This window comes from Paramormyrops kingsleyae, chromosome 23 (genome assembly GCF_048594095.1).
Source record: "Paramormyrops kingsleyae isolate MSU_618 chromosome 23, PKINGS_0.4, whole genome shotgun sequence".
Lineage (NCBI taxonomy): Eukaryota > Metazoa > Chordata > Actinopteri > Osteoglossiformes > Mormyridae > Paramormyrops > Paramormyrops kingsleyae.
The window spans coordinates 865210-891783 of record NC_132819.1 but is presented as its reverse complement, the minus strand read 5'-3'; the positions used below and the strand labels follow the sequence as shown (position 1 = coordinate 891783).

The 26574-nt window shown below is 39.8% G+C and overlaps 1 protein-coding gene across 2 annotated transcripts; it reads left to right on the top strand.

Moving 5' to 3' along the window:
* Positions 1-307: 307 nt before the first annotated feature.
* On the top strand, positions 308-26559 carry cnot3b (CCR4-NOT transcription complex, subunit 3b). 2 transcript variants are annotated; one of them, XM_023806380.2, is made up of 18 exons: positions 308-464; positions 1638-1701; positions 3520-3587; positions 4044-4118; positions 4266-4355; positions 8008-8136; positions 8352-8447; positions 8534-8753; positions 18143-18276; positions 18976-19032; positions 19285-20218; positions 20385-20487; positions 20616-20757; positions 24003-24102; positions 24239-24437; positions 24586-24718; positions 24812-24937; positions 25190-26559. In XM_023806380.2, exons 2-18 carry the CDS (start codon positions 1677-1679, stop codon positions 25286-25288), a joined length of 2730 nt encoding a protein of 909 aa, XP_023662148.1. In that variant the 5' UTR covers positions 308-464; positions 1638-1676; the 3' UTR covers positions 25289-26559. The 2 variants fall into 2 exon arrangements, with proteins under 2 accessions (XP_023662148.1, XP_072561530.1); XM_072705429.1 differs by lacking the exons at positions 308-464; positions 1638-1701 and adding an exon at positions 2782-2984.
* Positions 26560-26574: the final 15 nt, after the last annotated feature.

The window sequence follows — 26574 nt, the reverse complement described above, 5'->3', positions numbered from 1 at the left end:
CGATTTTTAAAATAACATTTTACCAATTCTTCAAAAAAAAAAAAAAAACACGTGTGAGAAAATGTATTCAGTGTTTTCTGCTTCATTCTTAGTCACGTGACTTTTTCTACCAGCCCCGTATTAGTAAGAATTCCTGTATGGACAGAAAAATGTTGCATTTTTAACTTTCACCTTACAAATAAGCCTATCGCAGTGGTGACGTGCGGAAGAGGAAACGCAAGGTCTCCTGAGCGACCAGTCATGTTAACCATTGAACGCGCGTTACCAATCACGCTCCGGCGGGCGGGGCTCCAGGACATCCGCGTAACAGCGGAGGAGGGGGATGTTCCCGGCGGCCATCTTGGATGTGAAGAGTGATTGTTTGGCGTAAAGAAATAATAAAATAAAAATTATTACTTGAAGATTTGTGGAATTAGTGTACCAAAAGACGGATTATAAGACGAAGGAAAGTCCAGAAAATTCAGGTAGCTTAACTGCTTTTTCGTTTAGAAAAACCACAATGAACTTATATTTTTTCTTTACCAATGTTATGGCTTGCTTGGCTGATGCTAGCTGGCTAACTGTGTATATAGCTAGCTGGTTGAAAAGCCCAGCCAAGCATCACTTGTACCTCGCAAAAATACAGTGCCTACCTGCCAGGCCAGAAAATGAGGGGCAAATAGTTATAACGGTAGATGTCGAAGAATAATTGGAAAAAAACTGGAGCCGGAGTTCACAGTTGAAGCACCCGTTCTGGCTGAGCTGGCGCCGTATAGTTTCCAGTAACGTGGGGATTTGTTTTTACCGCTGAATGGCTTGCAAAATCTGGCCAATTTCAAACTACAGTGCGTACATTATTCATATCCTCACTTCAATGCAGTGTGCTTTACACAACTTTAGATAAGTCATATAAGGGAATCCGTTACGACGTAGCGAACGATTTAAATACAGAATTTGTCTCTTGTCCAAATAAGTAAACTAAGGTTATTTGGAGCTTGGCAAATTAGTGCTTTTAGTGAATCTGCTCTTGCTTATTCGCACTGAAATGATTATAAGCAGTGTCTTTCTTTATTGCTAGATGTAACCACTAGATATGCTTGTCTGAGCTATAGATGAAACCTTCAGCTGATTCCATACCTCAGTAGATGTGGTGATATGAAAACGGGGTTCCCATGTACCGTTTATACAGTGATCATGGGGGATGATTTGCTTTTCATTCGTCTGTTTAGCCTGACAGATCCTTTTCATCCCGGGCCCCTGATATAATTTAGGCAGACATAAGACTCCGGTGTTTGCCAGCAATATGCTTTATTTTTTAAGTCAAGCCAAAGTAAAAAATATTTGATACGAGCATTTATATTTGATTTGAGCATTAAAAAGCTTATTTGATATAAACATAAGCTTCATTTTTAAACTGTCATACATTTAAGCTTACATTTCTTTGAGTTAATTTTAAAATGTTAAGAGTCTTGTGTAATGTCTTAGGGTATGATTTTATGTAGAACTTGTATGTTTCAGAATTCTGTGTGGAACACATGTTATTTCTGACTGACACATTAACACTACTTCAATGTTTTTGCTTGCGGAAGCCATATTGCTCTGGTCATATCCCAACTGTCACAGAACCTACACTGTTGAAAACTCTTTTCATCTCACAGTGAAAGACGGTATGAAGACAGTATCATAGTCCACAAGTCATGGCTGATAAAAGAAAATTACAAGGTAAATTCCATTTCAAATATGTTCTTTTCTCTGAAATAACCAGTGTAATCTTACAATTTGTTCCCTCTACTTTTCACTGTGGTTAACCACTGTGTGGTTAGGTGCATCCATTGTATTTTACTCTTTGCCACAGTGAAAGCTGGTTCCATGGAACTGAAACTTGTAATGCAGTTTTATTTAGTCATAAAATCTAGCTTATTGGCAAACATAAAAAGGTCTTTACGTAGCAGAAAATTTCATATATTAAAGAATCTGAGGTTTGATACAGAAAAGTTTAATTCCCCAGAATTATATATACATCTTAATGTAAAATCTCAGATTTAAGTGTAGCAGACATTTTTAAAGAAATTACATTTGCAATCAAAATTTTGTGAAGTTGGAATATAGTTCCTGCTTTATTAGTATAGCATTATAAGTTCTAAATGGCTGCTATACAGTAGTATAATGTGTTTAATTGGGTAGCTTTTTTGAGTTTGCAAACAGATTAACTGACATTATCACCCTAAACCAGTGGTTACCACCCTGCGGAGGTTAGATGCAGCCCTAATTTAACAAATGTGATACAGATCAGTATTGGAGCCAGCTATGTTAAAGCTAATACTAGCCTCTGATACTGAGATGCACCTGAAGGGCCTGATTATCTGTATCAGGTGTGTTAAATTAGGGCTGCCCCTAAGCTCTGCAGGGTGGTAGATCTCCAGGAGCAGGGTTAGTGACCATTGCCTTAAACTGAATCCAAATAAACTTTTATATGCAAATGAGGGAAAAAAATTGTTTTTGCTACCATCCATCAGTTTTCTATTCCACTTATTCAGTCAAGCATCATAGCAACAACCTAATATGAAAGTAATAAGCAAAACTGTATGAGTTGCATAACCAGTTAGCGTTATGTAGGTCAAGCAGCACTACATATTCCTTCCAGCAAGAAAGAACATACTTTGCAAGTAAAACATGGTTAAATTGAAGATATTCAGAATTGAGTCAAGTTGATGCAGCTGTATGTAGCCATCATTAGATCATGTGCCTGGTTTTGATTGGCTGTTGAGGGAAACCTTGAGTCTTGAATGAGAGTAGTAATGTTAAGGAAATTAATCTGGAAATGCAACAAAAGCCTTTTCCAGAACAAACTCAGTTTGAGGATCATGGATAAAAAATCAGTAGGAGAGTGAGATTCATGACACACAAGGGGACTACTGTATAAAAAATAAACAACCAGAAAATATTTGATAGGTACAGCACTTTGGGGCTGTGAGGTATGATGGTTTTAGCTTTATTTTACCACAGTAAGTCAGTATGCTTTTTTTGCAGGTTGGATATTTCAAATATGTTCTGGAACTTGGTAGTTGTTACCCAGTGTATGGAAAAAATGTAGAAATGCATCATAGTTGTATTGATGTCCCATAATGTTATCAGGAATATGTTTAAAGTTATTTAGTAATGACTTGCACACAGTTTTATTCTTAATGGTCCTAGAGCATCCAAAATGCTGAAATTAACGTTGCGAATCTTACAAGACACTTGACTCCTTATTCCATAGTAATGAGCCAAGTCTCATTTAGATTGGACCTTAAGGGCAAACACCTGCAAACAATATATTTGAAGATATTCAGTTTAATCATGGTATATGTGATCAGGATTTGGAGAGCAAATATTTGACCAAATCGTCTTGTAATACTTCTTTGCTTTATTGTATGACTTGCTTTGTTAAGGTAGTAATGAACAGATATGACTAGCGAATAATGCTTCTGCTATTATTAATTGGTTTTGGGGCCTATATGAAATTGTGACACCCCCCTCTCCTCTTTTCTGCCCTGCCAGGTGAAATAGATCGATGTTTGAAAAAAGTGGGGGAGGGTGTTGAGCAGTTTGAAGACATCTGGCAGAAGGTGAGTAAAATGTTTTACATTGTTATTCATGTGTATGCACACCCAAAACTGACAGTTAATACATGTATCATAACAGCATTGTGTGGAGACCTGTTGTGTGGAGACATTCCTAAATTATTTTTAGTCTTTAGTTAGAAGATCCTTTTTGGCTTAAAATAGGGTTATATTTTTTTGGAACCTTTAACTCAGGCAATGTCTTATTTTGTTTTGGTAGTATTTGCAGATAATTCAGTGGCCAGTGCATTTCGTTTTACAATTTGAAAACATTATGTCACTGTTAGATTTTGTGCAGTGGTTTTGTCAAGCAATTGTTTCCAGCTCAGCCTTCAGTACAGTCGACAGATTCTCAATGCTTTGGTCAAGCTTTTGAGATGCATGCATTTGTATAAACAAATTTATTTGTCCCTCCCCAAGTTAAGTTCTTACCTGGCAGTTGTTTCTTTTTGTTGTCTCTAGCTTCATAATGCAGCTAATGCAAATCAGAAAGAAAAATATGAAGCGGACCTCAAGAAAGAGATAAAAAAGTTGCAGGTGAGAAGCTGTTCTTTTGTGTCATTTCGCCTTGCAAGCCACTAATGCTCTGCACAAAACTCCATGTGTGTTCAGGTTCATGAATGAAATCTGTTACTTTTGGGTTTTCACATACATATAAAGTGACTGACTCTCCTTCTCTACCAGCGTCTTCGTGACCAAATAAAGACATGGGTTGCCTCCAATGAAATCAAAGACAAAAGGCAGTTGGTTGAGAATAGGAAACTCATTGAGACGGTAAGGATGTATGGAGCATCTTTTAAATTCAATGCTTAGGATAACTGGTCATTAACTGTATTTGCATCAGTCAGTGTAAGCAGAATTTGTACCTTAATCTTGAGCAAGGCTGACAAACTTGATAAATGTATACTTTGAAACGCATACCATGCTCTCTTAGTCAAGTTGTTGAGTATTTTAATAATGTAGATGTGGCTAGGCAGAGTTAACCTAATGCTGCATTCCATTTGAACTCGTAACTCGGACTTCCTAGTTGGAAATTTCAACTGGAATGCCCACTGAAGTTGGAATTCCGATTTAAACACTGAGGAATCTACACAACCCTGATCTCAGAATTCAAGATAGCTGCACCCTTTATTAACAGATGTTAAAGCTTTAGTTTTATACTGTTTATTAGCATTTGCTTTTTATTTGTGGCTCATTAAATTGGTCGTACGTACAGTACTGCCCAATCCCTAATTGTGGACTTGTCGCTATGATGATTTTGTGCATAAAATACAGCATAATGCATTATCAACTGATATTGCTAGATCTGGGACCTGTTTCAGAAAGCAGGATTTCTTAATTGGCTAATTTGTCTGATTTAAGGGAGTCTTGGCTAAGTGAACGAAGATAAAGGCCATTTAAACTGGCGTAAATTAAATCCGACAAGTTATCTGGCAGAGCAGGAAATCTTGCTTATTGATTTGGGTCCCTGGTATTGCTAAATGACTTTCTGACTTGCTTCACTGGAATATGGTTAACTGGTGTGTGACATCATTCCAAGATCCAAGTACCGACCCCTAAGGTAAATGGAATGCAGAATAAGACCTGGTTCATACTTCCTGCAGACATGTGCCATAGTTCTGGACTGTCTGCAGTCCTGAATTTTCCTGCTACTTGTGTCAATGCGTCAGGCAACCATGTATTTTGATGCCAGTCTATGGTAGCGCTGTAGTGCAAAGCTGTGATTATGAAGTGTGGTATGAAGGTTACATTTAAAAATAAGAATGTTCCTAAAACTAACCATGTACTGTGTACTTACAGTACGGAAGGCAGGGTATTCCACAGTGGAAACATTTCTGTAAGCTGAAATAAGATATGAAAATCAACTATAACTAAATCTAGAAATATTGAAAACTAACCACCTAATATTGAAAACTGGGGAAAAAAAATTTAAGGCAAACGTCAAATCATTTTCAGACTGTTTTTATACTATACTTTATACTAGGGGTGCACCGATCGATCGGCGCACCGATCGATCGGCCTCGATCACGTTAATTTGAGGGGATCAGAAATCGACCATATTCCCATGAGATCCACCGATCTTAGTTATATGCTTTTAACTCTTTGGGATCGAGTATGTCGTCGACGACATCGCGTACTTTTCGCGTCTATTTCAGTTTATAAATATCTCGCTGAAATCTTAATGTATAATCATGAAAAAAACACTGGCTAAATCCGTAATCTGTCTTCTTTTCAAAACGTCCATTGTCGGAAGTATTAAAGTTTTTTTAATTAGGTTAAATCGGCAAAAAAGTAAACCATGTCATCTTACTTTGTTTTACCTGCATCGGGGGCGTGTAGTACCGCTCTCACCCGAAGATCGCTATTCACATTCTAAATAGCCGCATTAGCGCGTATTCAAATCGCATTCGCATGGTAATTTGATTAACAGCGCAACGGTGAAACGCGATCCAGATACATCCCCTTCAGCGCCATAAAAGGGGGTTGGGGACGTGGCCAGGTGACAATGGCTCATTCATACACATGAAAGTTGCTACATATTCAATGAAAGGAGCCAGAAATAGTTACATGAGTTAGGTTTTTCTTATTTATTTATCCAAATTAATGTTGCATCTACACCATTTAGTCATCTTCATGTAGCCAAGACTTTGGTGATCAGATATCTGGGATCAAAACAAACTGCCAGCATTGCTTACTATGTACTTTTATAATGTTTCTGCAAGTGTTCCAAACTGCATTTTGCAATGTCTATACTTTGATGTCAAATTTCAAACTTAACAAAAATCTGACATATTTACAATATATATTAAAATAAAGATGAGTGTAATGGCAAAACAAATATATAAGAAATAATTTATTTGCCATGAATTAAGTGTGATGAAATGTGTGATCATGCCCCAGTCAGTGAAAGTGTGTTTCCTACCCCTAGGCCCCAGAGGGTTAAATCAGCCTTTTCTCCCATTCCCGAGAGAGGTGCAGTGCAGGCTGCCTCCCTCCCTATTTTTTGGACAAGTGTGTCATAACAGCTATATATATATATATATATTTTTTACAAAATTAGAGAAATTAAAGTCTGGAAGAAAAAATATGATTTTGTAGTTCAAACAGCAATGCTCATTTATATGTTCATTTATATTTGAGGACACTACCTCATGTTTTGTGAGTATTCATATCAAATTACTCAATAAAAATGGAAACATTGAAGTAACTGTCTTTTAGTTATGAAAGAAACAAGATCGGCAAAAAAAAATCGAGATCGGCAGGTAAGGTTGCCTAAGGATCGGTGATCGTTGATCGGCCAGAAAACTGCAATCGGTGCACCCCTACTTTATACTATACTTTTTCGTGCAATGCACTTGAACCAATAACAAGCGGCACTACATTAAGAAATTTTGTAGTAGCTAGCAAAGTCCTGCAAATTTGTCTATCCCTAGAATTTAACTTACTAAAATGTATGTCTGTTAGATTACTATATTATAGGTATTATCTTATCTATCTAATCTTAATAATGAAAACTAATACAACCACACCTAAAACTAAACTGGATTTCAAACGAAAATTTGACACAAAAAAACTACATAAAAATTATAACACTGACGCAAGCACATTCATTGGTATATGTCATTGCAGTTACAAATGTAATTTATTTTTGGTTTGCAGTCATCTGAGGATCTTTATAATCCCATTGTGAGGAATCATATAAATCCCCATATTTCCGGACTACCTCATCCAATCTTTCTTCAAATCTGCTGGCTGTATTTTTCACTCTGATCAGAGGGGGTAGAAAAGGTTATTATATACAATGTTTGGTTCAATCTTCTCTCTGAATTTCTACTTTCCTCCTGGCCAAAGAATTATCAAAGTGCATAGGCCATCCGCGTGGTTTCAGTTTGTGAGTGGTACATGCTCTTGCTCACAGCCCCCTATGTGGTCTCTGAGGCTGGCCCCTATAATGAAAATTCTGTGTGAAGTATGAACCAGGCTTAAACCTCAGTGTATCTGCAAAAGTTAAGGATCTTTGAGTGATGTGGTGGAGGGTTGTAGCGGCTTGTTGTGAAGGAAATTTGTTCCCTCTGTGTTATTCTAAAATAGCGTTCTCCCTGTTAATGTAAGCCTTCCAAAATTTTTAGGGATGTTCTTTGTAATGTTACTTGTGAGGAGTGGTGTGTGGTGTTGTAAGGGGGAATCTTGTCCTAAATGAAGTGCCTTAATGAAAATGCCAACTGTAGGCTTTATTTTGTGGTTTTCAGAGTTGATTTTTAAGTCGTCATATTTACTAATTAGGTGCCCCTAACAAGCTGGGAAAAGGCATATGCATTGCTACAGCACAGCATATATGCTGTATTAACATTTTATTGGGTTTCTTTTGTCACCATCAAATTGATGGTGGATTATCTGTTTTAAATGTTTTTATTTTAACTTGCAGCAAATGGAGCGATTTAAGATTGTTGAGCGAGAGACAAAGACAAAGGCCTACTCCAAGGAGGGTTTGGGACTAGCACAGAAGGTGGACCCTGCTCAGAAGGAGAAGGAGGAGGTGGGACAGTGGCTTACGGTAAGTGTGTCCAGCCTTGCATCACTTCTGTCAGATCCTGTATAGGTTCACCATATACAGTTTTATTGAGAGGTGTAATTTGGTAACAGTGTGGTTTTTTTTTTTTACCTAGATTCTCCTCATGTGGCTTAAGGTGTTTTAGATGGACCTATTAAAAGGTGGTGTTGTAAATCCTTAAACCCTTTTCTCACTCATTCTTCTGTGCCCCTAAAAAGAACACAATAGACACACTAAACATGCAGGTGGACCAGTTCGAGAGTGAGGTGGAGAGTCTATCAGTCCAGACTCGAAAGAAGAAAGGAGACAAAGAGGTGAGTCAGTGCAGTTGGCCCTGTTGCTTTGCAGAGAGCTCTCACAGTACTGGCAGTAATGTAGTGTCTTTTTCTCTGCTCCACAGAAGCAGGACCGCATTGAAGAGCTGAAGCGTTTTATTGAGAAGCACAGGTACCACATACGCATGTTGGAGACCATCCTGCGAATGCTGGACAATGATTCGGTGCAGGTGGATTCAATACGCAAGATCAAGGATGATGTGGAGTACTACCTCGACTCCTCACAGGATCCCGATTTTGAGGAGAATGAGTTCCTCTATGACGATCTGGACCTAGAAGATATCCGTAAGTAGAGTACTGCTTGTCCAAGAAAGTTGTTGGCCTCTGGGTTGTACGCTGGTATTTTATGGGGCTGTGTGTGTGTGTTTTAAATCACTGCCTGCTGTCACATTGGTCCTCCAGGACTTCACATGGACAGCATGTATGATATGCAAGCGCAGTCATAACAAAATCTTTGGCTTGTTTATGATTACGTTGTGCTGCCTAGGGTCTGTTCATAAGTCAGTGGTCAGTGAGTGCTTTTGAATGGGTGGGGGGGATGTATGTGTATATGTATGTATATATTGCAGCAAATGGAGCGATTAAAGATTGTTGAGCGAGAGACAAAGACAAAGGCCTACTCCAAGGAGGGTTTGGGACTAGCACAGAAGGTGGACCATGCTCATTTTATATATATATATAAAAAATATATGTATATATATATGTGTGTGTGTGTGTGTATATGTGTGTGTGTGTATATGTGTGTGTGTGTATATATGTGTGTGTGTGTGTGTGTGTGTGTATATGTGTATATATATATGTGTGTGTGTGTATATATGTATTAGGGATGGCACGGTTCATGAAAAAAAACCGAACCGTTCGGTTCGCTTGTCTCGGTTCGGAGCATGCATGCGTCGCACGGTTCGACGGTTCACGACATGCGCAATGTAGCCTCGTGCCCCGTATGTGACGTCAGTGTGTTTCCCTTTCGCGCGAAAGAATAGGCTATATGCACAGAGCGGTGTGACGTAGTTCCGGTAAAAGTTCAGCCAGCTAAGTAATTTCCAGTAGCCTTTTGTTTGCTGCGTTTAGCTAGTGTTTTCGGCGTTACCACCCTGTCTCTGAAGAAAACGTTTAAATTTCAGCCAACCGATAGCACAACATCTGAACACTGTTGTGCGCCTTTGTTGTGTGACTTTATTTAATGTGCGGTTAGGCACTTTGTTAAAGAAAATTAAGTTATCTGTGACAAAGCACTCCAGTGAGTGTCATGCCTCGATCGTCTGCTCTTTCCGTGTGCCACGCCCCCTCGTTAACCCTGTGTGGATTCCCCGTGTTTACCAGCTGTTCCTGATTGTTGTCAAATTTGTCATTACTCCATTGTATTTAGTCCGCGTTTCCGTTTCTTTCTCCAGTCCGGTCATTATATTGTAATTCTGCTTTACCGCTCGTCTGTGTTCCTTTTGCTCATTAAACCCCGCATTCCCCCGATCCTAGGTCTCCTCGCCTCTGCTTCCCCGGTCAGCGTTGTATCAGTGAGCCTGCTTCCATGCTGCAATGTGAACATTTGCCATGTTCCTAAAAATTCTGTTTATTGCACAGTGTCTGACCACACAGACCTACAGGCTATTGCCAGATGATCATACTAGACATATCAACTGGACATATTTTGCACTATTACAGATTGATGTCTTGTACATACACAGAAACTGATTTTATCGATTACTCAAGAACATTCAATATAATTAATACCATTTTTTTTCACGTTATATATATATATAGGTGATCTATCATTTTAACGATCCCCAATTAAATTAACCCGTGGACCGGACAAATACAAAACGAATGATTAAATATTATATGCGTCTCTTTTTGTATGTTTTCTAAATAAGACCGCGTGCCCATATCCAACTGTAATAGCGATTAAAGCGATCTATTCTTTTAGCATTTATGTTAAGGCAAGACTTTTATTTTATTACTGTTCTGGGATTAATAATGTTTAATAATTTTAATAATGTGCTTTAAGTCAAGTCAAATTCAGTTTATGCATGATTTCATGATATAACTTTTTTAATACTGTATCCTAAATTGTGGATAATTAAGCTATATATCATATGCTGAAGTACATTTCTGGAGTGTTAAAGATTAAAAGAAAAAATAAGAACCGTACAGAACCGAAAACCGTGACCCTAAAACCGTGATACAAACCGAACCGTGGGTTTTGTGAACCGTGCCACCCCTAATATGTATATATATGTGTGTGTGTATATGTATATATATGTGTGTGTGTGTGTGTGTGTGTGTGTGTGTGTATAATATATATTTTTTTAAATGAACACCCCACCCCCTTGTGCATTGTATAATAATGCATTAATTGCTGTTTTTGTATAGTCACTGCTGAATAAAACGTACTTCGGAATGGTTTAGTTTTAGGTGCAGATGCCTTTTCTGCCGCATATGTTACACTAAGGGTGACATAGGGTAAGAGGAGTCAAACTACACTTTACGTCAGCCACATAGGGGCAAGTCTGCCTCTACAGCTGGAACCCCCTGGGCAGTATGTTAAGTTGCAAATGAGGACAGCCTGGCATGCCCACTAAAACAGCATCTGTTACCATTTGCTTGCAAAGATATCACTGCAAGTGTGTCACTAATTCCTGAGAACAGGGACAAAATTTTAAAAGATCTAAGTCTTGGCTGTTAAACTCTGTAATGGGGCAACCTCCCAGTGATTTTAATTTTTATCTTAAGCAGTGTTTTTTGGCAGCTGAGGACTTTTGTCAACTCTGTCAGTCACACAAAAACTCACATTATAAAACACATTCATAACACTCAGTAGGTGTACTATAGATAGTATTACTTGAAAATTAATCAAAACTGACATTCAGAACTTTTAATCGTTGTAACCTTGCCCATATAGGTTGCTTTTTTTTAATATATATTTTTAATACTTAAAAATTTAATACTCCCTCTTAAAAACATATACCCTTAAAAACATACTACCAGTTGTCATGTGACTCCATTCCATCCAGTCTGTGACATGGAAGCAACATGGAGAACTCCAACCCCAAGCCGACTGAGCAGCTTGTACCAAAGAAAAATGCTGTGTCCGTCGTTTGGACACATTGTGGCTTTAGCGAAGACGACACCAAACAAAAAGATTTCAAATGTAAGCCCTGCAAAAAAAAACTGTTTCAGCTGCCAAAGGTAATACCAATCGGTTTTACCGCTAGCAATATTTAAAATACAGTGGAAACCGCTTATATGGATCAAAAAGCTTAGGACAGAATCATTCCTGTATAAAAATACAGTTTAGATAATTCACCTATGGTAATCAAGTAGTCTTTTTATACATAAAATATGCAAAATATTAACTATCAAATTATTATTATTTTTTAATTTTATAACTTGCCTATTTTGCCTTTGCTAACCCGTATGTTTCTGGCTAGCTACCTGAGGCTAAAGCTGCATGCACAGGAAACATGACGCTGAAAAAGTAATTTTCTCTCTCTGCAAATAACATATTTTATGTACAGTACTGTACTGTTATAGTGTATTTGAATTATACACTTCAGTAATATGTGCAATACTTAAATTTGAAAAGCGTTTACAACAGCTGTACTGTATTTTGAGTCAATTCACTAAATAGCAATACTGTCTGTTTTATCACCTTATATTTGTGTAATAAATATATACAAATGGCAATTAGATGGTAATCTGCCTGAGACGTAAAGGAAAAAAAAAAACTGTTATAATGATCATCTGCTTACCTGGGGTCTCATTTATAACCGTTGTGTACACACAAAACGGGACCTAAAAGATGCGTACGCCTCTTTCTGTGCAAACGTTGCGATCTATAGAAACAAACTTGACTTCAGAATGTGCGCATATTAGGGCTGCACGATACAGTATATCGTTTCAGCATCGTCATTGCGATGTACGCACGTGCAATAGTCACATCGCAGGATGTGCGATGTTAAGTAACGCAAATTAAATTAAGCGGCGTGGACAACGCTTTTGGTGTTTTTGCTGAATTAACAAATGTCACACTGTTCTTATTCTTAAACAATCCACAAAAGTCTGTCTAATATAATTTAGATCAATTTAAAGGTTTTTGGATACGGAGCCAACACGCAGCTTTGCACGGGCAGCTGACAAACATGTCGATCACAGAACGAACCACCAAGCACAAACATTCTAACCATTTAACACAGCATTATTTTGTTACTCATGTTAACTCTCATATGCGATAAGCTTCCATAGTTTAATGCTCATGCTCTGTTTAGTACTGATTAAGTTATCATTACCATTATATTTGGGCTAAATCGGGTCAATCTTTCTAGAATGATTAATTATACCAATACAGCAGCGGTCATTAACAGGTGGACTGCGCCGGACCCGGACCCAGAAGCTGTCCCATACGGACCTGGACCGATAGCCCTTTGTCTGCGTTAATGTTCCATTAGTGTTAATAACAGCAGCAAAGCGACCAAAAAGCTGTAATGTTCCTAACAGGGTGACTGCTTAATAACAGCAGTGAAGCGAACACACACAACCAAAAATCCGTAATGTTCCTTAGAGAGTGGCTGGTCTGTCCTGAAATCATATAGCTGAAAAGTTTTCAAATACAGTATATATTATATAACATGTTGGATAAATAGACATAGTTTACTGGTGATTTCATGTTCGTGGAAGTTTCCGCTTTTTAACATATGTATAAAGTAATATTATCTGTTATATAGATCAACTCAGGTGAAATAAAAATTGTACGTTTTCAGCATCTGGCACGCCACTCATGATTTCAGATTTGCGCAGGAAATCTTACGGCAAATCTATATTATTCCATTATAAACCTAAAATGAGCTATGTCAAAAGTGTTTACATAGTTAAATACAAAAGCATACTATTTACAAGGTAAGAACTGTTACATGTGTGTGCAGACATCTCAAATTGAATTGCACTGAATTAATTTGATTTGACAGTCAGGTACTGATTACATCCAATGTTGATACAACTGATATGCTACTTAAATATACATCACACTAAATAGTTAGACATTATGATCTTCCGGACCTTTGCTTCAAGAAATTTTCTCTAACTGGACCTCTTTAAATTTTAGTTGAATACCCCTGCAATAGAGCTATTGAACTAATTAGAATTTTTTAAATCCCAATATCTCAATATATATCACAGAAAGAATAAATATTGCAATGTGATTTATTCCCAATATCGTGCAGCCCTAGTGCATATGTACACCAACTCTGACCCATGCGTGTGAACATTTTGGAGAAAAAAATACGCCTGCAGGTGAAGAGGGTGAGCAATAATGTGAGTGGCATCAGTACAAAAATAATCCCTTGTGCTAGTGAGTCATACACTGTACATTTAATTTAGCTTATTCAGTCACATATTTATTATAGTGAACAAATTGCTTAAAACACATTTGATCACATTTGTGCGTAGCATAACATAATGGATGTTCTGGCATTGTTAGAAGATTATGCCAATGGTAAAATTAGAAGGGAACTGGTGTTCAGGGACCATGAAGATTTTTTGGCCCATGATGATGATGACTGGCTCATAGGCCGATTTAGATTACCTAGATGTGTGCTTTTGGAGCTATGTGCTGAACTGGGTCCAATGTTAGAGAGACCAACCCAAAGGAACCGTGCAATCCCAGTACAAATACAGGTACTGACGACCCTGGGGTTCCTTGCAACTGGCTGTTACCAGCAGGAATTAGCCAACTGGTATATGTCATAATTAACAACAATAAAAGTGTGAATTTCTAAAGCTTGTTTAGGAAACACAATAATAATCTATCGATACATCCATCCATCCATTTTCCAAACCACTTATCCTTGTGTTTAATTGTATTCTAGGTCTGGGATATAACAGTCACTAAGCTCAATAATATCTGTCGTTTTGGATTGGATTATTAAAATGACTAGTAGATGCATTAAGTTCCTTTACACTGTAGGCCAGGGGTCGGGAAACTTTTTGGCTGAGAGCCATGAATGCCACATATTTTAAAATGTAATTCCATGAGAGCCATACAATATGTTTAAAACTAAATACAAGTAAATGTGTGCATTTTATGTAAGACCAACACTTTTAAAGTACAATAAGTCTCTGAATTCTTTTTAATAACGTTATTATGCTGTTGCTAACCAATGATGAATAAAGTACTTCTTACCATTAATGCGACTTCTGGTGCTGCATGGTTTTGCTGATAGCTTTGTAGTCTGGTTGATACGTGGTGAGGTTAAGCTTCATGCAGGCGTTGAGACTTCCATCCGTTAAATGTGATCGTAGGTTGGTCTTAATGTCCTTTTAGATGTGAGAAAGGGTGCTCACATGCATACGTAGAACCAAACATTGTCAGTACAGCAATACTCACACGCTGCAGTGTGTGGTATGTGACGGGAAGCGCGTTCCAAGTTTTGACAATCAGCTGGTGTCTATCTGAAAAGTTGTCATTCATTGGCAACATCAAGCATGAATGTTTTGGCATACTCCCCATCTGTGAATGGCTTTCCGTTTCTCACAATTGCTAAAGTACCAGCAAAGCTAGCCGAATTCCAGTCATCTTGTTGGGTCCAAACACGGAATTGCTGCTGACTAGCTTGCACTCTGCACAGTAGCTCTTGACATGCTTTCTTCCTGCTGTCCTCCACAGGATATTTCGATGCAAATGTAGTATGGCATGTGTCGAAGTGCCGCTTTTATATTTGACCGTTTCATCGATGCAATTTTATCATTGCATATTAGACACACTGCAGAACCTGCTCTCTCCACAAAGGCGAATTCCTTTGTCCATTCCTGCTGAAAAGTATGATACTCCTCCATTTTTTTTTCCTTTAGCCATCTTCTTCGATAAAAGGGTTTCTGCAATTAGCTAGCTGACTACTTGATTAAAAGGAGGGAAGTTTACTTCCTGACCTCACAACGACCCGTCTACGTTACGCATTATCCAATAAAAATTTAGTGTTGTCCCGGAGGACAGCTGTGATTGGCTCCAGCCACCCGCAACCATGAACATGAGCGGTAGGAAATGAATGGATTGAAATACATGAGAATGTTTTATATTTTTAACGTTATTTTTTTTTTCATTAAAGATTTGTCTGCGAGCCAGATGCAGCCATCAAAAGAGCCACATCTGGCTCGCGAGCCATAGGTTCCCGACCCCTGCTGTAGGCTAACATCAACAGGCAATTTGCAGCAATGTCCGGTTTCCCAAATGTCATCAGCGCAATTGACTGCACTCACATTGCAATGAGGGCTCCATATGAAAATGAATTTATTTACATGAATAGAAATGTGCAAGTTATTCGTGACGCTGATATGGTCCTGACAAACGTGTTTGCACGATGGCGTGGTTCAACACATGACTCGTTTATCCTGGAACACAGCAGTGTAGGGAGGAGACTGCAGGCTGGCGCTGTGCGCGATGGCTGGCTTCTTGGTAAGGTGATAAAAACATTGTGTTGTTTATAACTATTCATTGTTCATGTATTGAATAATTCTGTTATGAAATGCAGGTGACAGCGGCTACGCTCTCAAGCACTGGCTCCTCACCTCCCTTTCGAACACCCAGAGCGCACAGGAAAATTGCTATAACGATGCTCACGCTTGTGCACACACTGTTGTGGAGCGTGCGATCAGCCTGCTGAAATGCAGATGGCGATGTTTAGACTCATCAGGTGGCCGGTTGTATTGGAAGCCCGTTTCCGCCACCGTGGAAAAAAATATGTATAATAGGCGAAATTTCGACATAAATTTATATATATGTTTTTTCCACGGTGGAGGAAACGGGATTCCATACAGACAAGCACATCTATCTCGATTTCAGAAAAATTTCTCTTCTTACTTTTCCCCTCGGTTGCCATGATGCCATGAGTTTTTCAAGTTTACATCGGATGCTTAAATATGCATGAGGTGATTTGCATTGACCATGTATGGTTGAACGGGGGGCGTGTAGAAGGCGGAATATGCGGCAAATCCACTTGCGTACAATCCCAGGTAGTGTGTGATTTATAAAGCGTATATTGCTTGGAGGTGTGCGTGCTCATGTTTTTATAAATCTGACTTTTTCTTTGCTTACGTCATTTTCGTCTTTTGAGCGCACATACGCTTTTAGTATGAGTTCTACGCAAAGTTTTATAAATGATACCCCTGATCACTCCAGTACAAATGGTTTATTTTGTGTGCAAGAAATGGAAGCTCCTGTTTTTTTTTTTTCATCAAAACTAAAATGTGCCCTTTTTCGTAAGACATTTTCATTTCAAGTCATTTGTGCTTTGATTTTAACTGTTTGAAATATTCAATGAATAACCATAAATGATTCATAGGTGTGTTTCCTTCAATTATTTTAAAATCATAAAAATAAAATATACAGTCTCATTATAAAAAATTTGCAGCTTTAATAATAATATTTATAGTACAAACTTTAACCATGAAATATAAGGGCAAAAAACAAAATAATTGTTCATTAATTGTAATCGAGGTAAAATGTTCAATTAAAACCTCAATCAATTTCACAATTATCACCCAGACCTAACAATATTTTATTTTTTTTTATTGGCAGACTTTTTAAAATCATTCTGAAGGTACTTTAATAAATATAACAGAGAATCCATCTGATGGAGGTGACTTCTCAGTTATGGAGTTGATCAGAAGGTTGCCGGTTCGAGCTCAGCCTTGCCATATCTGCGGGTCCTTGAGCAAGGCCTTTTAGCCTCCAGCTCCCTGGGCACTGAAACAGCTGGCTACACTTCACGGCCAGCTTGCTCTCACCTACCGAGAGCAAGTTGGAGGCGTAAAGAGAATTTCCCCACGAAGATCAATAAAGTATCTTGATAATGAAAAAAACAACACAAGGTTACAGGATATAATTTCTGTGAGAGAAAAATCCAAATGTAATACCCAAATGTAATACAAAAGTAGTGAATGTTATGTATATGTATAATCTCCTAGCAATAGAGGAATGCACTAGGCCAGTAGGAACCATGTATTCAAGGTCAGATGATAGCATCAGGCCTTAGTCAAGAAATAGCGAGCACTGAAATACCGGAACAAACCATATATGGAAACACACAGTAGAACGCAGGGATAAAAAGAATTGTAAGAAGTGGATCGGGGGAGAACTCCTGAGGTATCTTCCTGGGCTCGTGCTGTAAGATACCACAATAAACTGAAGGTTGAAAAGACTTCACGCTGTCCTGAGTCCTACATCGCGAAATTTCCATAACATTTCAAACATGATTCTCCTATTTTTGGTTGTTGTAGATTTTAACAGAACTCAGCTCCTAAATAAAAGTTATGGTTTAAAAATGCTTGATTAGCAATAAGAGAATTCTGACATGTGAGCTCCATCAGATATTTTAAAGGTTTTGATGTAAACCGGTCAACTGTGTAGCCCTTCAATGGTTGACACCTGATTCAGTACTTCATGAATGTATTAAATTTCATATTTTCTTTAATCACAAAAATCATATGATCTGCTGCACACCCCCACAATTCAGCGGGACCACCAGATCATACGACATATTTCTTACATTGGTTGTGGCACAATTGATTTGTAATCAGGTGAATTTCCCAGTTGGTATAAAAATAGGAACAGGACTTTGAGGTCTTTATGGCACCATCTGAGCTTCATTGCAGAAGTGCTCACCTCTCTCTCTGTGTTCCTATAGCCCCATCGTTAGTGGCCACCTCTCCACCTGGTCACTCCCACATGGAGGATGAGATCTTCCACCACTCCAGCAGCACTCCCACATCTACCACCTCATCTTCCCCTATCCCTCCTTCTCCTGCCACTGGCACCACGGTAAACGGCTCTATCTCACTTCGTCCATGAATGGCATTTTCAAGTTGCTCTTATTATAGAACAGATACATAAACACAAAATAATTCTGCACAGATTTGCCATTAGCGACATGATTATCTCCAATTCTGTTCCCCTTTACTGTAATACGTGTGGCATCAATGGCAAACCCATGATTTCCATGTGCGTTCTGAGTTTACCCAAACCCTATGGAGGTGCTTGATGGTGTCCATTTCTTCAGCATAATCCATTTTTGTGCTAAATCAAATGCAACATTGTTGGGTTATTTCGTCTATGGATGGTTGACGTCCTGATTCAGGGCTGAGTCGTGCCTGTTTCCTTTCGAAGCATTAGAGTAACTGTGGGAAAGTCATGCAGGTTTCATCCTTTCCATCTGACGGCCCCCTGTGTGCCTGCAGCTTAATGGGAGCCACTCACCCGCAGTTTGTCATTAGCTCTCCAGCAGAGCATGAGGATGGGAGGGGCCCATAGCTGCATTCAATCAGGGGGAGTCTGTTCTGTGTTAAGCCTTCAAACTAACTTTTGACCCTCGAGGACTGCAATGCCGGCCTGCTGTCATGCCTGCAGCACAGAAGAATTAGAGTTGTTTCCCTCTACAGCTTAGCTTAAAAGTGCATGAATATATTGCATGAATATAACTCACAAAAGTAATATATTTTTAAATTGTCTTGGTCTTTATAGGAGACTTCAGAGGATGATAAGAAACGTGGAAGGTCTACAGACAGTGAGGTCAGCCAGGTAAGTTCAGAATCCCCCAGGCACCTGTTTTGACTGACCAGCTGGGTTTGACTGACGTACTGCAAGGAAATTTCCATGAACCATTTTCATGGCTGTGAGTAACTAGGTATGTGATCTTAAAGTAAGACACAACCAGTAGATGCTTTTGAATAGTCTTAACTTTCTAAGAGTAGAGAAAACAAATCATTGCCTGATTGCGTCCATCTTCAGTCTACATGATATTAACCATATTAACTCTACTTCCTCTTACAGTCACCTGTAAAGAATGGAAACCCTTCATCTTCCTTGTCCTCCTCCTCATCATCCTCTTCTTCTGGAACCTCTTCCTCCTGTCTTGTCTCCATGGCCAGCACTGCAGCAGGCAGCAGTAGCATGGCTGGGGGAAACACTCTCTTGGGCAGCATGGGAGGCCTCCTGCCTAGCTCTGGCAGCTACAGCACAGTGACTCAGCAGCAGCAGTCAGCACAGCAGGCCCAGCAGCAGAATCAATCCCAGGCCAAGAACTCTGTCAGTTCTGCTTCTTCCAACAGCAACCCCAGTCCATCGAACCTCCTGCTTCCTACGTCTTCTGCCACTTCGCCTCCCAGTTCTAGTGCACCTATTCCCCTAACACCAAATTCACAGTCCCAGGCTCCATCAGGGCCTACCTCTGTTTCTGGCCTGGGGCTTGGGCTTGGTCTGGGCTTAGGAAAAGGAGTGACAGGGGTTAGTGGAAGCAGCCAAGTCTCTGGCCTGGGGCTGTCTGGAATGCCATCTGCCCTCAACAGCATGGCTGGGATGCTCTCAGCTTCCACCCCTGCCCCATATGCACAGGCTGCTGCTTCAGGGGCAGTCGGAAGTGGTCTGGGGGGTTCTGGTGGAAGTAGCACCAGTAGCACTAGTACTAGTGGAGTTGGATCGGGGAGCAGTAACAATGGAAGTGGGTCATCTGCAAGTTTGCTGGGCTCCAGTCCTGCAGTCGCTGGTGTCAGCAGTGGGATCCTGGGCTTAGGTGCAAATCACACTGCAGCCCCAGGCCCTCCACAGGGAGGTTCGAGTCCAGCAGGTGGGTTGGCACCTGGGAGTGGCTTGGGGGTGATCGGTGGCAATGGTGGAACCTCAAGTACTTCTGGAAGTAGCGGAGTCGGAACAGGAAATGGGATTACTGCCAGACCTCCCAGTGGGCAGAAGCAGAATGGGACCACTAGTGAGTTTATATTGACATTTGACGTGTTGTGTTATGTTTGCATTCTTACTTGCTGTTTAACCATTTCCTTTGTGTCTGCAGTGTAACTGAAATGTGGGCTTCAGTCTTGACTGAATGTATGGTTTTAGTTCTTGGAGGTTGGAAACCAATTCCATGTCTTCCTCAGGTTACAGTTCTGTAGTGGCTGACAGCAGTACAGATTCACATAGTGCAGCCAGCCAATCGCAAAGTGGTCAGCCTTCGTCTGTCAATTCCACTGCAAATCCTCCGTAAGTTCTGTTGCAGCTGGATTTTGTTTTGTTGTAAATGAATCATTCTGGTTCTCTTCGCAGTGTAGTTCTTGGTGGATCTGGTAACTGACTGCTTGCATGTTGAGGAAGTTCACTCTTCTCTTCAGTAAGGACAGTGGCTCAAGTCTGCTGGGGTCGATGACTCTGCCACCCAGTTCCCCTTCGCCCTCCTATAATGAAAACAAGTCAAACAGTGGAAATCTTCTGAATGGACCTCATTCCTATACACCAAGCTCAGAAGGCTTGAAGGTCAGTTGTAGTACAAGTTAATACAGTCAGTTCTTTGGCATGTAATTACACATCTGCATATTCACTGTCACACTGCCACGTTGAGCTTGGGGATGGGCTAGTAAGTTGTCATGTTTTCTGGTCATGTCTTGAGTAATAGCATTTAATACCATAAAGAGATGTAACAGGCTAGCTTCCTTAGTGACCTTCCTTCTTAAGTCCACCTTAGACAAGTCTGAATCCAAGGGGGTGAGCCTGACATGAGACGTCATTACCAAATTAATTTATATATAAATTTGAAATTGAGTAATTATCGATGTCACTATGACTGTGTATCCTGCTGAACACATTTAAAGTTGATTACAATTTACAGTTGTTTCTGTAACCAAATACTATGCATAAATCCCCCAGCTTCATGGGTGGCACCACTGCAGGTGGTTGCCAAGCTTGCTCTCTCTTACATGTGTGTCATGGAGTACAAGATGGGATAGGTGAAAAGACAGTTTCCCCTACAGGGATCGGTAATATGTCCATTCATTCATTCATACTTCTCAGAAAAACAAGTGTTGTGACCATTTTATGCCTTAAACATACAATATGGGGTTTCCTGATAATGGGGTCACATTTTTACAGCTGTCTAGCCTAGTACCTACCATCAGCAAGCATAACATTTAATTTTAAATCTGCTCCAGTAACTTAATTTAAGCATGTATTTGACAATATGTAGCTGCCCAGTTTGACACACCACCTCCCGACTGAACACATTCAGCGGGTTAAAGGTACGGTCACACTGGAGAGAAAAGTTTCCAGTGTCTTTGCAAGAATTGAGTGAATTTTATATTGAGTGTAACCCACCCCCACTAATATACTGCAATAACTGTGGTTTTGAAAATACTGTAAGGCAACATGCATGAGAAGCATACTAGCTAGCGATGTGCTAGAGACATAACTGGCATACGTTTTTCTTCCACAGTATTATTAGAAAAACTTTGTCATAACTATGTAAATGTGCCTAAAATAATTATTCTTCTGCACTGTTAACACAAATTACAGCCAATACATACAGTTGAGGACTAAATTATTAGCCCCCCTATGAAATTTTTAAGTTTCTTCAAGACTTTCCAAAGTGCATTTTTAACAGAGCAAGGAATTTTCAACATAGCATTTCTGAACATATTAGTTTTCTTTACAAGGAATAAATTTATTTATATTTGCACACAATAGCAGAATTGTTTCAGGGAAAAAAAAACAAAAATGAGCAGGGACAATATTATTAGCCCCCTTAAAGAAATTACAATTTATTGAGCCCTTGTACAAGCCACTTATGTATAACGATGTGCTTTAACTTCACAGGTGATTTAACTTGTTAAAACTGAAGGTATTAAACTGAGTGTAAAATCCTCAGTAAGGGTCATTCAGCTGTCATTTGAGAAAGCACCATGCCAAAAACAAAAGAAATCAGCTTGGACTTTAGAAAACGAATTTTCGATGCACACAATGCAGGAGAAGCATATACAAAGTTATCACAGCGTTTCCAATTGTCAAGAACTGGAGTGAGAAGTATAATCCAGAAATTCAAAGAGAGCCACACAGTACAGAACAAGCCTGGCAGAGGTAGGAAGCGAAAGATTTCAAAGACTCTGGAAAGGAAACTAGTGAGAGATGTGTCTAAAGACCCCAGAACAACTGCCAAGACACTAAAGAATGACTTGGCCAAGTTGGGAATGGTGGTCTCAAAGAAGACAATCACTAGAGCTCTGCATAGGAATGGACTTCGAGGTTGCAGACGAAGAAGGACTCCACTTTTGCAGAAGAGACACCTTCAAGCTAGAGTAAAGTATTCTCAGGACAACCTGGAGAAAGATGACGCATACTGGAAGCATGTCCTATGGTCAGATGAGACTAAACTAGAGCTCTTTGGCCATAGAGACACTGCTTATGTTTGGAGAAGGAAGAGAGAGGAGTATAACCCAAAGAACACCACCCCCACAGTGAAACACGGTGGTGGGAGCATTATGCTGTGGGGATGCATCAGTGCATCAGGAACTGGAAATCTTGTCAAGGTGGAAGGGAATTATGAACAAAGAAATATAGGTGGAGATCTTAAAAGAAAACCTTAAGCAGTCAGCAGCAAAACTAGGCCTGGGTCGTCGCTTCGTCTTCCAACACGACAACGATCCCAAACATATGTCTCTCCTGGTGAAGAACTATTTCCAGAAGACCAAAGTGAATGTAATGGAGTGGCATGCACAAAGCCCTGACTTATATCCAATAGAAAATCTGTGGGGTGAATTAAAGAAGATGGTCCATGCCAGAAGGCCATCAAATCTGGAGGAGCTTGAGAGATTTGCCAAAGAAGAATGGGCTGGGATTCCTCAGATGAGCTGTCAGAGACTTGTTGAAAACTACAACAAACGACTGCAAGCTGTTATCCAACAAAAAGGATACACAATTGACTATTACTATCCGGAGGGCTAATAATTTTGACCATGGTAGTTTTTGGTTTCTGTGGAATACTTTCATTTCTGTGTGAAAAGTAAAATAGGCATGCAAAATAAAACCCAGATGTCAAAAAAAAAAGCCATGTTAAATATTATTTTTCTCTATTTAACAGCACTTGGGAAATACTTTTAAAACATTGATATTTTCATAGGGGGGCTAATAATTTTGTCCTCAACTGTACTTGAATACTGATTAGGTCAAAAAAAAAAAAAGTAAAATGTATTGGAATTATGTTTCGAGTCCCGTCTGAATTACTGCCAGCCAGGCCATTTTTTAAAATTATTTTATATGTAGGCACTTGCAATCGAAAAGAACAGGGTGCCCAGATAAAGCTACAATAATGAGGGAACTGAGGTGTCAACCCTGCCCATGCCACACCAAATTAGTTTAACTAATGAGAAATGAACTCCAAGTGAAAACGCTCTGCAAATTCACTTCACTTCAGGAAGCAAATTTTCTGGTGGTCACATTGAGTGGCTAGAATGGAACTGAATGAAAGGCATGCTAGTGTGATCGTACCATAAGACTCCTATGTATGAAACTGCTGGTTTGATTCTGCTTCCAGTAGATCAGTCATACCACCATTAGGCCCTTGAGGGGCAGGCTCGGGATAGTTGTTGAACATGGTTGGTTGTGAAATGGACTTTTTTGTACTTTTCGCAATAGCTCCTTCATTCACTTTTGGACCCTATACTGAACTTGAGTAACAGTGTCGACCTGCTGATGCAATTTTTGCTGTCTGTCTGTCATCCCCTCTCCCCCAGGCTCCAGAGCCACTCAGCTCTCTGAAGTCCATGGCAGAGCGTGCAGCCTTGACATCGGGACTGGATGGGGAGGTGCCCAACCTGCATCTTACAGACAGAGGTAAGAGTAGGCAATGGGTTGTTAAGAATGGTATTGACTGTTAGACATCATGTTAGTATGGTACTGTAGGGAATTGGAGAGAATGAACAGTTATTCTTAAATGTCCTGTCATACCTACCTTCCCTGTTCTTGATAGATATCTTCCCTGGTTCTACCACCTCATCTGGCCCCCCTGCAGCCCCCCAGCCTTCTTTATCTGAGGTCAGCATCCCTCCTTCATTGGGTGTCTGCCCTCTGGGGCCTGTTCCCCTGTCCAAAGACCAGCTGTACCAACAAGCCATGCAGGAGTCTGCCTGGGCTCACATGCCTCACCCATCTGACTCGGAGAGGATCAGGTATTGTGGCTCCACAGATTCTCTATGCTTCTCTGTTTTGTTCACATTAAATCTTTCAGCCTTTGTTTTTTGAGCTTTTGGCTTCTGTCTGGCTTCGTCTTCATGTGTTTTTTGATGAAAGTTCTTCTTGGTTTCCTTCTTCCACCAGGCAGTATCTAATGAGGAATCCAAGTCCCACCCTGCCTTTCCACCACCAGGTGCCCCCTCCACATTCAGACTCTGTGGAGTTCTACCAGAGGCTCTCCACTGAGACACTGTTTTTCATATTCTACTACCTTGAGGTAACACTAGCTATATGTGCGCATCCAGAGAGCATGTGGGTGTGTTTGAGGGAGCTGTGGTTGTACTGACATTTGCATTTCACCCTCCGTCAGGGAACCAAGGCTCAATATCTTGCAGCCAAAGCATTGAAGAAGCAGTCATGGCGATTCCATACGAAGTATATGATGTGGTTCCAGAGGCATGAGGAACCAAAGACTATCACAGATGAGTTTGAACAGGTACACATGGTAATCATGAGGATTACAGACCAAAGCAGACCTGTTACTATTAATTCCCATTCACAGGTCCTTTGGTATGATGTGAAAAATATTCTGCTCATTGCCCAGCCTGTGGGCCTATGTTAAATTTATAATTAAGTTCCTCAGGGGTACATTTAGTGTAAGATAGCAGACTTATTATTCAGCTTTACTCTTGGGTTTTTCTGCAGTTTGAGTTGCAGCAGGAATAATATATATATATATTTTTTTTAGGGGACGTACATCTACTTTGACTATGAGAAATGGGGCCAAAGAAAGAAAGAAGGGTTCACATTTGAGTATAGGTACCTTGAAGACCGGGATCTACAGTGAGAGACTAATGATGGAAAAGGGTTTGATACTGTTGACATTCCTGGACTGAGCTGAGTACAGCAAGGAGAGACAGGTGCTGAATGGAATTTAATGCTTCATAAGAATGCATCTGAACCTTCTTCCTGGCCTGAGGCCCCCTCACCACCACATACCCACCATGTGAACGCATTTGAACCTCCTTCCTAGTTCTGTGCCCCCACCCTCTCACAACCTCTATCATTAGTTTGAAGCTCTTTGGGATCGAAATGAGCTAGAGGTCTGTATTGGAAATGACTGTCTCTCTATGTATTTTGGTGTAGCTCGCAGTTCTGTTGAGAACCAAAGATCATTGGACATCGCTTCCATTTGGAAGTGTGGCAGTTGATAAAGTGTCAGGAGAAAAGTCAAGACAAAATTGGGGAGACCTCCAGGACCATGACATTTGACAGCGTTTCTCCCCCCGCCCCCCCCCCCCCCCCCTTTTCAGTTTCCGAAGATGCAGCCTAAAAGCAAGTCTAGATTACCACTCTTGCCAAAAGAACATTTGTAGACCTGCTCTATCACAGCCCATAAGACATCTCATATCTCTGTCAAACCTGCACAGAGCCAACAACTATGCAACAAAGCCCAGCTTCATCGCTGTTACCAAATCTAAACCATGGGAGTTACTGTGAAATTTGAGCAGTGCTGAGGCTTAAGTGAGACAGGATTCTGTTAAGCTCAGGAGTTGACAGCGTTTCCCATTTTGGCAAGTGTAAAACTGCATTCTGAGTAATACATTCAGAGTAGCACTTCAATAAGACACTAAAACCAGGCCCCCTTATGAATTAACACTTTGGTTCCCCCCCATAAAAATAATGGGTATTAGCCAAAAAATTTTATATGAATACTTTGTGGCTTTGCAAGGTTGCAAAATTTGGTGAACACTCATTCTTCTATTTGAGGTCCTTTTTTTCTTGGCTGTTTAGTCATGCTTTAATTTTTTTAATGTGGGAGTGCAATCTTAAATGAAGTAAAAGTATTACATTATCTGAGGGATGGAGCGGAATAAAACCCAGACTTTATGCCCCATAAATTGAACGCCCAGTTTCATTATTATGTTTACTTTTGGTGAGAGAAGGGAATTTAAGAATTCAGAGATGAAATGTGAAATTCTCTAATAATGTTGTATAGACTTTACATGCTTATTTGTTGTCATCTAGACAGCATGGTAATTAACACTTCAAGCGAAGCTGAAAAATATCCATGAAAAGAATTGTAAAATATTAATAAAATTACTTTTCAGAAATGTCTGCACATAGTATGCC

Coding starts and splice junctions, on each gene's coding strand:
- cnot3b (XM_072705429.1), top strand. CDS start 2,957: ATGATGGTTTTAGCTTTATTTTACCACA. Junction 8,754..18,142: donor TCTGGACCTAGAAGATATCC/GTAAGTAGAGTA, acceptor GTGTTCCTATAG/CCCCATCGTTAGTGGCCACC. Junction 24,938..25,189: donor TCACAGATGAGTTTGAACAG/GTACACATGGTA, acceptor TATTTTTTTTAG/GGGACGTACATCTACTTTGA.